The sequence below is a fragment of the Chiloscyllium plagiosum genome, chromosome 16 (genome assembly GCF_004010195.1).
Source record: "Chiloscyllium plagiosum isolate BGI_BamShark_2017 chromosome 16, ASM401019v2, whole genome shotgun sequence".
Classification (NCBI taxonomy): Eukaryota; Metazoa; Chordata; class Chondrichthyes; order Orectolobiformes; family Hemiscylliidae; genus Chiloscyllium; species Chiloscyllium plagiosum.
The window spans coordinates 30,191,574-30,208,844 of NC_057725.1; the positions used below are offsets into that span (position 1 = coordinate 30,191,574).

At 39.6% G+C, this 17,271-nt stretch overlaps 1 protein-coding gene across 3 annotated transcripts in view; it reads left to right on the top strand.

The window, feature by feature from the left end:
- Positions 1-570: 570 nt before the first annotated feature.
- si:ch211-176l24.4 overlaps positions 571-17,271 on the top strand; it is a 33,668-nt gene continuing 16,967 nt past the window's right edge. Inside the window, exons 1-3 of one of the 3 annotated variants that reach the window (XR_006313925.1) lie at positions 571-655; positions 9,619-9,718; positions 10,497-12,548. Coding sequence is in view for 2 of the 3 variants with exons in the window: in XM_043705675.1 (XP_043561610.1) it covers positions 9,623-9,718; positions 10,497-12,068 (1,668 nt within the window). In the remaining variant the exon portion in view is untranslated. Of the gene's footprint in view, positions 656-9,618; positions 9,719-10,496; positions 17,008-17,271 lie in introns of those variants that run through there. The other 2 variants (XM_043705677.1, XM_043705675.1) reach the window with 2 other exon arrangements.

The following is a 17,271-nucleotide window of genomic DNA, read 5'->3' on the forward strand; positions in this document are numbered from 1 at the left end:
AACACTACACAAAATACTCCAGGTTGCGTCAACCGCGGTTTCAGACAGAAAATCTTTCCGTTCCCTAGGTTAGTGAAGAGTACTGGCAATTTCAATGAGAAGAGCATCTTTACAACAGCTTACACCTGTAGTTACCCAGCAACTTGCACCCATAAGTTTCCAAATGTAAAAAAGGTCTACACTTAGTACGGTGTTTGCATGACCAATAACTATCGGCACAATATAATGTTCCCAGCAGCAACTGCTACTACTACGTGGCTAGTCCTCAGCTATAAACTACCTGCACTCCTACGTAATTCCCATTATATGGACGACATCTCGCACCTATTGGGTGTTCCCAGTGAGAACAAAAACTTGCGTCCATAAGTGACCCAAGTTATAATGACGACTTACACCACAGATAGTCCCTCAACAACAAGAATAATTCATACCTTTTCAGTGTGCACAATGACACCAAGGGCAGGTAAAGGGCTCTCAATTGCACTTGCACCCGGACTCCTCCTTTGGGCATGCGTAGTGTGGGCTGCGAGTGTCCGCGTGATCCGGGGTGGGTTTTGGCGGGAGTTCCTGGGCTACGTTGTATCGCCTGTCGTGCGTTGGATGCAGTAATCTGGGGAGTGTGGACTCGAGAGCGGTGGTGTATCAAACAATAATGGTAGGGAACAAGATAAGTTGTAGCAATAAAATGTTATTTTCTCCCGACTTGGGAGAAAATGCTTTGTAGACTTTCTGTAGTTAGCTATGTGCTGCTAAATTGATGGTCAGCCTGGATTCTCTTGCGATGCGAAGAACAGTTCTGCTGTTTACAAGATAAATCATTCGATTCGGAAGTTATAAACTAATCATTGTGATGTAATTCCCAGAGTAAATTGGCTAGAGTCTTTTTAACGTAAATTTGACTCTGTGTTTAAACAATAATGGTTTCGTGCACGACTGGTACGTACTTATTGTGTGTATATGCACGTCTTTATTAAAAATGCCAGTTGTGTTTGAGTTTCTACCTTTTTTGTGTGTTGGACGTTTGTGTTGTCCCATCAGTTCGTGAGATCATGGCGGACCTATGTCTCCCTGCTTTGCTTCCCGACTATTTAGATTGTTGTTGAGTAGGAGACCTATCATTCTGATGTATTTAAATTGTAAATTGATCCCTAGCATCAGCAACATTTAGAGTAGTAGAGAATTCCAGACTTCTTCTTCCCTTTGACTAAAGAAGTGTTTCTTGTCAACAACCCTGAAAAGCTTAGCTCAAATTTCAATGGTCCTTTGTTCTAGACCCCACCAGAGAAAATATTTTCTTGACATATCTTTTAAACCAGTGGGGTATTCCTTTCTGTATTGTGCACTTAATTTGTACACAGCAAGGTCAAATATTGTACTAAGAGGAATGCCAAACCTTTTTAGTTTTGGTTGAGAAATAAAAAAAAAGCCAAAGGACTCTGAGACCTCACCTGCTGTTCTCTGGAGAGTTGCATTTATGTCCATCAGCATGTGCAAACGTGGCTTTAGTTAACATCCTATTCAAAAGTGTAAAGTAGAAAGGTAGTTAGCTCAGTTGACCAGACAACTGGCTTTCAATGCGGATATGCCAATAGTGCAGGTTCAATTCCCACTGGCTGAGGTCATTATGAAGGTTTTGACTTTGCCTCTCGCCTGAGGCATGTTGACCTTCGGGTTAAATTAACCACCAATTGTCTGTCTCTAATGAGAGACTGGACTTATGATCCTCCAAAGTAGAGCTAACCACTGCTATTCAAAAAGAAGAATGAAAAAGATGTAATGAAAGTACGTGGAGGTAGGATTAGAATAGGAAGTTCTAGTAGAAAAACTTGCAATGTCACTAGCTTAAATAGTTTATTTCTGATTTACATTGTAGCTGAAGAAAAATCACTTTGCTAATTATTTCCCAATTTTTCATTCCATGTGCCACATATTTTCTTTGGCTCAGAATTACTGCCTCTGGAACACCCTCAGATGTCAGTCTGTGACCTCTTCCTGAACTCAGTGTTGTACCTTGGTGATTACTCTATTGGACCAGTAATCCAGAGTTCTGAATTAATAATCAGTTAGATTGTGAGTTCACATAACTGTCACAATTTGAACAAAACTCATTCAGCTAAAGAGACCTTGAAACTGTTCGACTATTCTAAAAATCATTTGGATTTACTGCACTCTTACTGGATCTATAGTGACTCCAGAAAGGCTTTGTAGTGCAATGGTATTTTCCCTACCTCTGAGCCAGGAGGTCCTGGTTCACATCCCACCTTCTCCAGAGGTATATGAAGACCTGCAGCAAGAGTTATTGGCTCTGTAGTAGCCTTTGAAGTGGGACAACACATTCTTCAATCAGGTTTGTTTTAGGTTAACATTAAATGCTGGTCTTGTCAATAATGCCTCATCCCAAAGATCTTCCAAAAACATTGAGGAAAACCAGTTCTATCTCCACCAGCTCACTTCTGTCCTTCTCTTGCATTCTCCGTTGTAGTGAAATGAGGAGCTGAATTTTACCAAAAATGTATTAAATGTCATTTCAGCGAGTTTCATGGAGGACTTCCTTCTCTGAACTCCAGTGAGTTTTCTTACACAATTTGACACTGCTCACCTTACTCTGTATGCACCATATCACTATGGCACCATGTTCACAGTGTTGTGAGCTCACCAGTGACAGAAATAGTCACCACTGTTGGAACCTTCCTTGATTTCCAATATAATATTTGAAAGACTAGCTGTCCAGCAGATGCTTTTCCCAAGACATGTTATGAGAGGGAAATGGAAAAGGAATGCCTCTGAGAATAGATAGGTTACACAGGTGAAACCTCATTGCAAATGCAAATTCACATTTGTAAATGTCTTGTTATTTTACATCATCACCTGTCTGATTGACAGTTATTGTAACTGCACTACGAGAATCAAACTATACAGGCTACATCCTTAGCACGGTATTGTGGTCAAATCCAGCCTAGAGGAATTGATTTCCCTTACACCCAAAGTAAAATAACATTGTGTCTTATTCATGTTGAGTATCACATGCTGAAGAGCCTTGATAAGTGAAAATGTTTGCTTTTGCTATTGTTCAATTAAAGTTAAGAAAATAAACTATAATTGCTTCTGGGAACAATCAGGGACCACTTGACCTTTCAGCAACAAAGTTACTGCACCATCTCATATCTATTGGAAATGAGTGTCAATGAAGTCCTGCCTGTCTTGTTGCACCTGATGCTCTAGCATTCTATTAAGCTCAAGGTAATAATTCTCTTGCTCAATATGCACATTTTCCTCCTTGGATGACTCTACCAACCCTCCATCTTCCCACAGTTGACTTCACAGCCTTTCTATGACAGCAATGAGACCTGATAGCCCTCCTTGATTTAAGCGAGCAGGCTTTCAGGAATAACCATGATCCTCCCCCGAAATGAGTTGGATACACAGGCCCAGCTGAAGAGCTGACTAGATCCCTGACTGATCTCTGTGCAGCCCTCTGGATTATGTTCCATGGATTCCCAGCTGGTTGTAGTGGACTGGATCTGCAGGACTGACTGTGGTCCACTCCTTGGATAATAGTGATATGGAAGCCCTGACCCTGACTGCACCAACCAGCGGACTGACAGTGAGATCAGATTCTGCCCTTCACTAACTGTGTTGGAACCACTTGACCGATGGCAGTGTCCCATGATTTGCCCAAGGACTGCTCTCTTACACGCTGGCCAAGCCATAAATTGTTCGGTGCATTTGTTGCTGGCACATACAGTAGGTGTGACATTGTAGCATGTTGCTGTACACGAACATGTTCATTTCTTTCACTGACTGTTACTGATAACCATTGTAAGCAGCCTGGCTTTCTGTCTGTGCTAAATAACAAGGCAAGACAGATGCTGCGAACATCCAAGTAGTGAGTGAGAACCAAGATATCAAGTAAAATGTCCTTAGGTACACTCTGCTCTGATGCATGAGATGGATATCTTTCCCTGTGACCAAAGTGACTTAGTAGCAGCATTAAAATTCAAGATGTTCAAATGTACTGTTGGAAAATTGAGTCCCTTTATAGCTACATATTGATTTTGTAACACAAGATTTCATTAAGTTGCTGTTGAAAAACGTTTTTTTCAAATCTTCATATAAAAACAAAAGGAAAGGTCACGAGAAGCATCAGGATCACTGAGGTCATGTTGCTCCATTGAAATGATGCCCACAATTTACCAAGCGGCATTTGTATCCTACTTTTAGTACAGTTTTGAGAAAATAGGAAATTTTGATTTCAGATGAGAAAATGGTGAAGGTTGGCAAAGAGAAAACAGTTGACCTGGCATCACGTGTAGCTGCCCATTGTCATTGGCTGAAAGACAGGTGAATGACACAGCATTCCCCCCACCCCACCCAAAATAAGGTTTATTAATAGGGGTAGGTGATATATAAGATAGAGAAGGAGCGCTCAGGTGAATGAACCATCACATTCTTGAAGAATATCACGAATTCCAGGGAAGAACAAAGTGTACCACCAAAGATGGAAAGATCACACCACTATTCCAAACAGTAAGGCTGCATCACCTCTGCTTCATCATTCTTTAGGATGGCTCCAGAATCATTAAAACGTTCTTCCCTGTCATAAGACATACAAATCTTTTCTTTGTCTGATTAAATAATATACTGTACCTAGACTGCTGCTCCTTAAACACAGCATATATTCTAAATGGGTCAGAGATGTACCCTAATGTGGTGAAGCTGATACATGTTTGATTCCAACTACTTCTGGATGGAGTTGGGGTTGGGGGGCAGTGGTTGGTGTGTATTGTTCACTGTTGTCTAACTTGTCAGCCCAGAGGTGTATGCAAAAGCTGGAGTCAGAGCATCTGCTCGAAACGTAGACTCACCTGCTCCTCAAATGCTGCCTGACCGGCTGTGCTTTTCCAGCATGACACTCTTTGATTCTGGAGTCACCACGTGCCTACTCCAACTTTCAGGTTGGGAATTGTTGTTGTATAGTTTCTCTCTGGTACATGGGAGAATATAAAATTGTATATATATCAATCAAGATTTAGTATTAATGAGCAGTGAGTAGGAGGAAATTGGATCACATGAAGGTTGGAGAAGGTGAATAGATCTTTCATTATTCACTCATGAAATTCACTTTCGCCATTCAAATCTTGGATGGAAAATTGAGCTTAACACTCAACATCAGGGATCTCATCTTTCTGATCTTCCCGTGTTTTCTCAGCCATTCCCCGCTTCAATTTGGCTGGGAATATTCAGTCCTGTTTATTTGATATAAAGTCTTAATTTCCTTCCACCAATTGTTGCAGATGGCTCCAGTCTGCTTCCTCAGGCCACTCTCTCAGGCTGAATCACAGTTCATAATCTCAGTGATCAGTTTGACCCATGAGCTGAACTTCTGAACCTGCATTTTCTTCTGCACAAAGACATTTGTCTCCATCTAGATATCATCACCTGTTTCTGCTCATCAGTCATTTGGACACATGAAATGAATGAAAAGATTTGATTAATGCACTGCTTTTCAGACAGGCCTTTCAACCTAACTCTTCCCCCCCCCCGAAGTTTCAGCTTATCCTGCTGCTCATATACTTTCCTTACCAAATGCCTTTCACCCATCGCTTTCAGATCTCACTGTTGTACATTGGCTCCAAACCTTCTAGTGCTTCATATTTAAAATTCTCGTCATTGTTTGCAAATCCCTTCATGACCTCAATACTCCATAACCTTCTCCAGTCTTCACGTGATCTTGTCATCTCCTACTCACTGCTGGCGGTCTCCTTTATCCATAAAGGGATTCCTTGCATTCCAACTCCACCCGATGTGGAATCTCCTCTTTAAACCCCTCCACCTCTATCTCCCTCTTTGACTTAAGACTTTCCAAACATCTCACCTCTTTGATCAAACTTTTAGACATCCGACTGCTTCCTATCACTCAAAGTTAGTTTTTCCATACATTGGTAATGTCTGGAAATGTTTTTCCACAATATTCTATCATCTTACAGCATAGGAAGTCATTCAGCCCATCATATCTGTGACGGTTCCTAGCCAAAAGCTATCCAATAAACCTATTCCACCTTGCCCTTTTCATATAGCCCTGTAAATTTCTCCTTCAAGTATTTATCCAAGATCCTTTGAAAGTTTAATGCAACCTTCTTCCACTATCCATTCAATGTATTTCTAATCATAACTCATTAGCCAAACACAATGTAATGTAAATTCACACTATTACAGATTTCATTTTCTTTGATCAGAATATTTGATGACAAAGCTTTAAATTTGAAAATGCTTGAAGTGTACCAAAGGCAGAGAACCAGATGTCACACCACATCTAACCTTCATCACCCTATGTCAGGCAATGAAAATCCAATGTTCCCTAGGTTTTGAATGTATGAAAAATGTTTAATCATGGGATGTGAACGTTGCTGGTAAGGCCACTATTTGTCACCAATCTGTTAAGCAGATTGAATATAATATGCCTTACGAGGCACACTTTGGGGGGTAACTATATTGTTGTAGGTCTGGAGTCACTAAAGGAATAGACCATTTAAGGGTTGTAGATTTTCATCCCTCAAGGATGTGATTACATTTGTGTTTTAATAACAATTTGGTAGTTACATGATTGCAGTTACTGAAACAAATGTTTCTTTTTGGAGACCCACTCGTTGAAAGACAACAAAAAGAGGGAAAAACTGACTTAACCTCATCCTTCCCAATCTGCTGGTAGCAGATGCATGATGATATTGGTAAGAGTGATCACTCACTGCACAGTCCTTGTGGAGACAAATTCCTGCCTTTACATAGAGAATACCCTTCATCATGTTGTGTAGCACCATCACTGTGCTCAATGGGACACACTTTGAACAGATCTAGCAACTCAAGACTGGGCATTCATGAGGCACTGTGGACGATCACCAACAGTAGAACTGTACTCCAGCACAATCTGCAACTTCAAACCCATGACTATTTCCATCTAGAAGGACAAGGACAGCAGTTACTCAGGAACACCAGCACCCTCAAGTTCCCCTCCAAGCTACTCACCATCATGACTTGGAAATATCTCGCTGTTCCTTCACTGTTGCTGGGTCACAATCCCAAATTCCTTCCTTAATGGCATTGTCGATAAACCTATAGCACATGGACTGTAACGATGCAAGAAGGCAGCTCACCAACACTTCAAGGGCAACTAGGGACAGGCAATAAATGCTGGCCAGCCAACGACGCCCACATCCCAAAAAGAAATAAATGGGAAAAATCATGATTAACTGCTTAATCATTATCGTTAAGGCAAGTGATCAACTCTGATTCAGTGGAGAGTGCAGGAGGACATACCAGGAGCAGCACTAGACATACTTAAAAATGTGATGTCAACCCAGTGAAGCTATCAAATAGGACTACTTGTGCACCATACAGCATAAGCAGTAAATGTTAGACCGAAGTAAGCAATGTGCAATCAATGGATCAGATCTAAGCTCTGGAGTCCTGCCACATCCAGTTGTGAATGGTGGTTTTCAATTTTAAAAACTCATTGAAAGAGGAGGCTCCACAAATATCCCCATCTCAATGATCGAAGAGCTCAATACATCAATGCAAATGATAAGGCTGAAGTATTCGCAGCAATTTTCAACCAGAAGTGCTAGTTGGCATCCTCCAGCAGTGCCCAAAACTACAGATGCCAGTCTTCAGCAAATTCAGTTCACTCTTTGTGATATCAAGAAATGGTTGGAAGCACTGGATACTGCAAAGGCTATGGGCCCTGACAACATTCCGGCAATAGTACTGAAGAGTTGTGCTTCAGAGCTTGCCACTTCCCTCGCCAAGCTCTTCCAGTACAATTACAACTCTAGTATCTATCCAGCAATGTGGAAAATTGCCCTAGAGGTTTGCTCTTGATCATCAGTAAAGTGATGGAAAATACAATTAACGTTGCTATCAAGTAGCTCTGTCATGCCCAGTTTGGGTTCCACCAGGGCTACTCAGTTCCTGACCTCAATACTGCCTTGGTTAAAACATGAACAAATGAATTCGAGAGGTGAGGTGAGAGTGACAGCCCTTGACATTAAAACTACTTTCAACCAAATATGGCATCAAGGAGCCCTAGTAAAACTGGCATTAATGGGCATTAGTATGCAAACTCTCTACTGGTTGGAGTCATACCTGGCACATAGGAAGATGTTGTGGTTGTTGGAGGTCAATCATCTCAGCTCCAGAACATCTCTGCAGGACTTCTTCAGGATAGTGTCCTCAGTCCAACCATCCTTAACTGCTTTATCAATGACCTTCCCTCTACTTTAAGGTCAGAAATGGGTATGTTCACCAATGATTGCGCAATGTTCAGAACCATTCGCAACTCATATTGAGACAGTCTATGCCCAATTGCAACAAGATCTAGATGTTATCCAGGGTTCAGCTGACAAGTGGCAAGTAAAATTTGTGCCACCCAAATGCCAGGCTATGACCATCACAAATAAGTGACAATCTAATCAGTGCCCCTTGACATTCAATGGTGTTACAATCATTGAATTCCCTCACTCTCAACATCCTGGCAGTTACTATTGACCAGAAACTCACTGGGCATGCTACATAAACACAGTGGCTACAAGAACAAGTAAGAAGTGAGGAATACTGTGATAAGTATCTCACCTCCTGTCTCCCCAAAGCTTGTCCACAAGGCACAAGTTAGTGTGATGGAATACTCCCCACTTGTCTGGATGGGTGTGGCTCTAACAACACTTAAGAAGTTTGACACCACCCAGGACAAAGCAGCCCACTTGACTGGAACCACATTCTCCACCACCTATTCAGTACCAGCAGTGTGTACTATCTCCAAGATACTCTGCAGAAATTCACCAAAGATCCTTAGACACTTTCTTCCAAACCCAAAACCACTTCCACCCAGAAGGATAAGCACAGCAGATACATGGGAAGACCACCACAGCAAATTTCTCGCTAAGCTACACACCATTCTGACTTGGAAATATATTACCATTCCTTCACTGTTGATGGGTCAATGTCCTGAAATTCCCTCCCTAACAGTATTGTGGGTCAAACTACAGCATGTGGACTGCAGCAGCTCAAGAAAGCAACTCATCAGTATCAAGGGCAACTAGGGACTGGTAATAAATGCTGGTCAGCTAGGGACAGCCATGTCTCTCAAGTGAATAAAAAAAAACTAAGTAACTGAACTTACATTGAAACTGGTGGAAAGTGAACTTTTCTCTCTCAGTCATTAGTTGAGTGAAAGAACCAATTTATTTTTCTAGGAATGATAATATTAATTTGTTTGATTTTCATCAAAAAGTCAACCGTGGTGCAGTGGGTAGCCCTGTTTTGTCTGAGTTAGAAGGTTGTAGAATTAAAAGTCCCACTTTAAAAACGTCAGATAATCTACTGTAATTCTGAGGGAGTACAGCACTGTTAGAGGAGTTTCCCCTGATGTCCTGGCCCAATAGTTATTCCTCAACCTACACTTCTAAAATAGATTATCTGATCAATTGCTGTGTAATAATTGACTGTTGCATTTCATTCAGTACAACAGTGCTGATGCTTCAGAAGTACTTTGTTGTCTCTAAGGTGCTTTGAGACTTTCTGAGGTCATAAAAAAAAACTCAATAGAAAAGTCTGTTCATTTTCCAGCAATATGAATCCAAGACATTCGAAGAAAAAGCGAAAAGCTAGTTGCACTTCCCTTGTAGCATCTTTATCATGGATTAAGGAGGAAGCTCAGGAAGACTTGGTGAGTTATCTTTCATTTCCTTGAATATTTAGAAATATGTATGAATGACTGATAATTATTGTGATACAGCAGGTTGTTTCTGAAAGAGGGAACCTCCAGCTATCAGCAGATGATAATCCTTAATGATAAATGTTGAGGAATTGTAAAAATATAGTGGCCCAGATTTTGCAGTTGCAATGACAGAGAAACTGCCAGTATTTGACATCATTACTCTGAGAAACTGACACACTCACATACTCAATCAAACACAGAGATCTAAAGTTTACTGTTAGTGATTCCTGGTTTCTTCATAGGATGTTTTGTGATGTATTTCTAAAGTAGGGATCAGGATCCCAAGTCAGAGATTGAGAGTTGCAAGGTAGCAATGGCCACCAATGAGTTTTCCAACCATTTATCCCACTCACACAGGATTCCCTCCCATCCCCACACACCACTCTCAGTTTTCACCAAGGGATTGTGACAACTTTCAAGCCTCTAAATTGGAACACAGTTGGGTAAACATATGGAAACACTTGTTACTGTTAAGGTCTTCGCAGATGCAAATCATGAAAAGTCACAGAATTAATGAAAGTCCTTTAATTTCATCAACAATAATTTCTGGGATGTACCAGTCACAAAGGATAAAAATCTGGTGTGGAAAACAGACATTGTGGAATTACATGTTTATATGCATGTGGTACAGAGTTGAAGATATATGAAGTTATTACCTATGTCTTGCTAACTTCTGTCTAGCCAACAGTGCAATACTTGAACCTATGATCTTTGATCTCTTTCACAGGGGCTACATTTTGAATCATTGAAACAAATTCCGAATGAGGTGTCTGAGCATGTAAAACTGTTGGACGCTGAGGAGGTTGACTTGGACCAAAGCAACATGATGAATACAAAATCTAATAATTGCAAAAGAAGCAGAAACTTAAAGAAGATTCAAATTATATCCCCCAATGAGAAGAAGGAACAATTTGAGAGGGCTGTGATTCATCTAACTGAAGGGGTCACTGAAGACAACAGAGAAAGCTCACCAAAGAAGAAGCACAAGAAAAACAAGAAGAGTAAGGAAAAATCTAAAAGCAAAGAGAAGTGCAGCCAAAAGAAAGAACTGCAAAAACTAGAAAAACTTTGGCAGCAGTGGACTCCGAAGCCTCTCCCTGAATCCACTGCATCAGCTAAAGTGAAAAAGAAAAAATGCCATCTGAAGGATTGCACTTCAGTCAGAGTTAGTGATGCAAATCATCTAGGAATGAAGCACAAGGAACAGAAGGAGAAAGACAAAGCCACTGAAGCAGTTAATGATCTTCAGGTTAAAAATAAAATGACCTGTAAGTACTTGTGCCTCCCAGCTTCTCAGGAAAATGTTTGCAGCTCAGTAGATGATAAAGAAGAGCAGCAGGATGAAGGAACTCATAGACACTGGGAAGAAGCTTCATGTATCAAAATGATAGCCCAGGAGACTTCGAGAAAGGGAGGATTACCTGGCAGCCTTCATTATGGAAGTCGTAACCCTTTTCGTTTATCCTGTGCCAACACTTCCACACCAACAGTACCTCTTGATGCGTCATTGCTCACACATCTTAGGTGCTTAAAGTCATCTCCTAGCAATCCAACTAGAGTCCATGAAAATAGCGAACCTATTTGCCTGAAGACCAGTAAGGATGACCAGGTGATGAAAACAAGTCCTGAGTTGATTGAGGATTTTGGCAATAGCCAAGACCTCTTTATTACACAAAAGAAATTCCTACCCTTTGTGCAATCTAACAGTAACAGCAGTTATTCAGTGGAAGAGATGGCAAGCGAAGAATGTGCCAAGCAGCTGAGGTCTCTGGATGGAAGGCAGTTGCGATTCTGCTCCCCTCCACACACAAAGGTGATTGATTTATGTTGCTCCGGATTGAAGTCACCCAAAAGCAGATCAGCTGAGAAAGGAACACAAACAGATGACTTCTTCAGCTCACCAGCATTTGCTACTTCTGTTTTATTCTGCCAAAAGCTGAAAAAGGAGCAGAGCTTTGAAGAGCCACTTGACCTTAGTCTTCCTTCCAGACTAAGAACCAAGAATAGCACTGATTTAAAAAACATACTTAATGCTTCATATATCCAAGAAAATAGCATCAATCCATCTTACCAACATATTGCATTGCCTCTTTCCTCACCTGAGGGCCAACATGCTTGTCAACTACTGAGATTCTTACCATATTCAGATGGTAAGAAACACAACAGAAGATACTATGATGGGAAATTTGTGCAAACTTTTCTGAACCAGTCTTACTTTTTTAAGGTCAAAGGGCAGGGAAAACCCAAAAACCCCCGGATGCCATTGCTTAAAAAAAATGGAAAAAAGCAAAGGAACTGAAAAGTGATGTAATTGATCACAGCTCGAGTTCACAATGTCATGAATATTTGATCTGCTTTGTCACAAAGAAGATTAAAGTTTAAATTATGATGAAATATCATCAACCTGAAACATTAACTCTGTTTCTCTCCACAGATGGTGCCTGATCTGCTGCGGTTTCCAATCGTTTTTTGGTTTTTATTACAAATTTCCAGTATCTACAGTGGTTTAGTTTTTGTTAAAGTTTCTATTATTCCTTTGAATCCAAACAGTCAGAATGGAGCAATGCATCTCTTGAAACTAATGGGGGATTTGTGTCACCTTTCAAGCTGGCCAGTCCCTCGGACAATTCTTCTTTCACTGCAAGAAGCCCTGAGCTTATATGAAGTATTTTTCTATAGTGATTAATCCGACGGACATGCAGCTCAGTAGAGTACCAATTCATATTGGCAAAGAGTGTCAGAAGGCTGCAATGAGATTCACATGAAATAATTTGAAACAGTGAGACTCCATTTTATAATCATCAACTTAAGTTAAAAACAGCCTTTAATTCACTTTCTGACACATTTTTGAAATGTTTGCAGAGAATATGGAGTTTATACAATTGAATGTTTCATATTTACTTCAATGTTCCAGTACTTTATTTTGTATTTGCGAAAGCATACTGGATATTGTACTGATTGCCAGCCACAGTGAGATAGTGTGATGGAGTGATTGTGTCACAGGCAGTCAGATCTAGATGTTGTTGGGATGTTACATAATAGTGCACGTGGTATTCCAATTGTACAATGGTTGGCTGATGTTCTTGTTTAAAGTTTAGTGAAAATGAACTGTGGTAGCTGTATTTTGTTTTCAACGAAGGAGAAACTTGGAATAGTGGCAGTATTCAGTGAGTAGTACGACACTACTGAGTCAGAAGGGCAAGGGTTCAAGCTCCACTACACAGATGTAAGTAAAAACCCATGCAGACATTCCAGAGGTACTACTGAAGGTATACTGACAGCTGAAGTCAACAGTTTGGAGGCTGCTGTTGTAATTAGAGTTATTTCTATAGCATTTCTTAATATATTTAACTTTGCTTGAATGCTTTATTTTACTTTTAAAAAATCAAAGCATCTCCATCAATTATTCCTTTGTAGTGTGACTTGAACTAACAACCTTCTGATTTCTTTGTGAGAACTCCATTCCATATACCACAGTATATGTAACAAACAAAATTTCAAAGCAACAGCAATTAAATTATTTAAAATTACATTCAGCATCCGGCTTATTTCCTATTAATTAAAAATTGTTTCCAAATAGATGTCACATCTTTTAAGATTGTAACACAATTGCATGACACAGAACACTAAATTCATGCAAGTATATCTACAAAAGATCCAAGTTGATCAAATTTGAAGGAGGCTAAAGGAGCAATGAGTAAACCTTAAACCAGCACCACCTCTCTGGGTTAAAGGATTCCAAAGATTCAGTCTTTTAAGTAAGGAAATAAAATTCTCATCCACCCCTGATAAAATAATACACTCTGGACTCATCCACAAAAGGAAACATCCTTTCTGTGTCCACCTTGACAAGACCATTCAGGATCTCGTAAACTTTAATGAAGTTGCACATCACTCTTCTAACACTAGTGGAAATAAGCCTAACCTGCTCAAACTATCCACAAATGACAACTCACTCATTCTAGGTATCAATCCAGGAAGCTTTTAAAGCCTTCAACACATGTGTATCATTTATTAAACAAAGAGACCAAAACCGCAAATATTATTTGAGATGTTGTCTCACCAATATCTTGTTTAGTTGAAGCATAACATCCATATCTTTATGTTCAATATCTCTTGCAATAAAGGATAGCATTCCAGTACACTTCCTGAATACATGCTATACCACATAATATTTTGTGACTAGTACTGCATCCCTCTTCCCCATGGGATTCCACAATTGTTCTTCATTTAAGGAATATTGTACTTTTCCATTCTTCCTGCCACAACTGCAAATTATACTCCATCTGTCAGATTGCTGCCCATTCATTCAACATATCTATGTCAATCATAGTATACTTTCCTACCTATCTTTGAGCCATCTGCGAATTGAGCCACTATGACTTTAGTCCCCTCATCTAAATCTTCGTAAATTGTAAAAGGTTGAGGGCCTAGCAAAGGCCCCTGTGATTCTCTGCTCATCACATCCTGCCAATCAGGAAAATGCCCATTTATGCATCCTGATTACTGCTAGCTTACCAATCTGATCTACACCATGAGCTTTTATTTCCGACAATATCCATTGATGCAGGACCTGATTAAACCTATTCTGGAAATCCAAGTACAGTATGTCTACAGGCTGTCTTTCATCCACAACAAAACTCCTTCAAGGAATAAATTTATGAAACTATAATTTCACTTTCACAAAACCATACTGATACTTCCTCATTATTTTGAGTTTTTCTATATGCCCAGGTACAACCTCAAACACCTCACCAATGACAGACATAAAACTAACTGGCCTATTGTTTTCTGCTTCCATTCTTTCTTGAATAGAGGGATTACATTTGCCACTTTCTATCCTGATCGATCCTTTCTTGAACGTGGTGAATTTTTTAAAAAAATTTGATACCATAACATCTACTTCTTCATTAGCCACATCTCTTAAGACCCTAGAATGAAATCCATCAAGATTTGGAAACTTGCCAACTTGCAGCTCTATCAGATTGCTTCTTGCAGCTTCTTTAATGATTGTAATTTCCATACATTCCTCTCCTTTTTACCTGCAAATTTACAGCATTTACTGGTATGTTGTTTGTATCATCTGTGGTGAAGATGGAAGCAATATATTTTTCATTTCATCTGCTATTTCCTTATTGTTGACTATTAAGTTCCCATTCTCAGTCTAGAGTGAACTGACACTCACTTTATTTACCTCTTACTCTTAATACCTTTATTACATTGCTGGCTAGCTTCCTCTCTTATTCTCATTTTTTCCTTCAAATTAATCTTTAAGTTATTATCTGTCATTCTTCATACTCTGACCATTCATCTGACTTCTCATTGATGTTTGGTTATATGCTTTTTCCTCCATTTTGATGCTTTCCTCAATTTTCCTTAAGGTCGATCCTTAAAAATGTTTCCTTTTTTTGTAGGAATATACACATTAAATATTCTAAAGTATCTTCTTAAGTGGCAGTCACTGCATCTCTATTGATCTATCCCTTAGGCAAGTATGTCAATTCTCTTCAGCAAGTTCAATATTAACGCCGATAGAGTTGCCCTTATTTAAAAGACTAGACTTTGAATAAATCTTCTCCTGTCAAATGGGATATAAAATTCAATCACTTTATGGTTGCTGTTGCCTAGAAGTGCCTAAATCTGAGGTCATTTATTAATTCTGTTCTGAAGAAGAGTCACTGGGACCTGAAACATTGACTCTACTTTGTCTCCACAGATGTTGCCAGACCTGTTGACATTCTCCAGCAATTTCCAGCATCCGCGGTTCTTTGTTTCTTCATAATTAATTAATCCTGTGCCATTACACAATACCAAGTCTAGTGTAACCTGTTCTTTGGTTGGTTCTAGAATATGTTGCTCGAAGAAACTATCTCAGGCACTCTGAGCTCCTCATCATAGCTACTACTGTCATTCTGAGTTCTCCAATTTATATGCAGATTAAAGTCACCCATGATTAATGATGTCTCTTTGTCACAAGAACTCAATATTTGTTCTTGTATACTTTGTCCCACTGTGTTTACTGTAGGGGCCACTAATGACTGATTCTCCCTTCTATTTCTCATCCTCACCCAAACTGATTCAACATGCTGATCCCTTGAACCAAGTTCATTTGTAACCATTGCATAAATAAAATCTAGTTTTCCACTCTCCTAGATGTCATTTACATCTCTGTAGTCAGGGCCCATTCCTTGTCATTATCCAACCATATCTCCATAATAGCTATCAGATCATACTTATATACTTTGTTCAATATCAATTCATTTATAAACACTATGCGCATTCAGATACAGAGACCTTAGTTTTACATTTTTGTTATCTTTGTAAATTCTCTTTTGCTTGTGTCTTCTTGAGTTTTATCTGTCTGTCCCTTGCTGCTATTTTTTGAACTTCATTTTCCATTTAATTCTTCTCCTCCTGTATAAACCTTTGTACATGACATTTTTCCACATTTGATCCTTTGTCCCAACTATTTAGATTAAAATCATCTCTATTTCTCTAATTTATATAGTTTGCAAAAACACTGGTCCCAGCACAGTTTCAGAGCAGACCGTCCCAATGGTTTAAACCCACATTTTCTGCAGTACTGGTGTCAGTACCCATAAGCTGAACCCATCTCTCCCACACCATTCTTTGATTCAGGTATTAATCTCTCATTTTTTTGTATCCTTTTGCCAATTTACAGTGGGTCAGATAATAATCTGGAGGTTATAACTTTTGAGAGTCTGCTTTTAAATTTTGTTTTTAGTCTCATAATCTCTATGCAGAATCTCTTCCCAGTTCTCCTTTGATGTCAACACCAACATGGACCACCAGAACTAGATCTCCCCTTCCCATTGTAGGTTCCTCTCCAAACCTGAGCATCGAGGGCCTGTACTGCACTGAAATGTTCTATGTCCCTAACCCTGGTATCAAGCTGGTAACACAACTGTCTGGACTCTTTGAGCTTTAGCTTTCACCCCAGCTTGATCAGTTTCTTCTGATAGGATCACTTTTGACAAAAGCAAAAACTTGTACTCATGTAGTTTCCAAAACCTCCAGTAGTGCAGAATAAATGTGCCATAATATTGAAAGCACCAAATCTTGTGTTAAGTGGCACACTTGTATGACATATTTTTGTCACACAAAAAAAATAATAATTATTAGAGCCATGCTCTTCTGACCTAGAGCCAGAGGTTTCAAATACTTTTTGTATCCAAAAGTGCACTTAAAACTGAACTTTTTTTTTCTCCATCGCCAAATCACCTATGGTATTTTACCAGCTATGAACCATCACCAGTAAATCAACTGTGTTTTTCATTTGGTGAGTTTACATAAAAAGCCCATCAAGAACAATGCAGACCACAAAAGATGAGGGAGAGGGAGGAACTAACTCAAATTGGAAGGGGAAATAGAGCACTCTGCAGTATCCAGCTTTCTCCAAAACCATCAAGAGTATGATTTGGAGATCCTGGTGTTGGACTGGAGTGTACAAAGTTAAAAATCACACAACACCAGGTTATAGT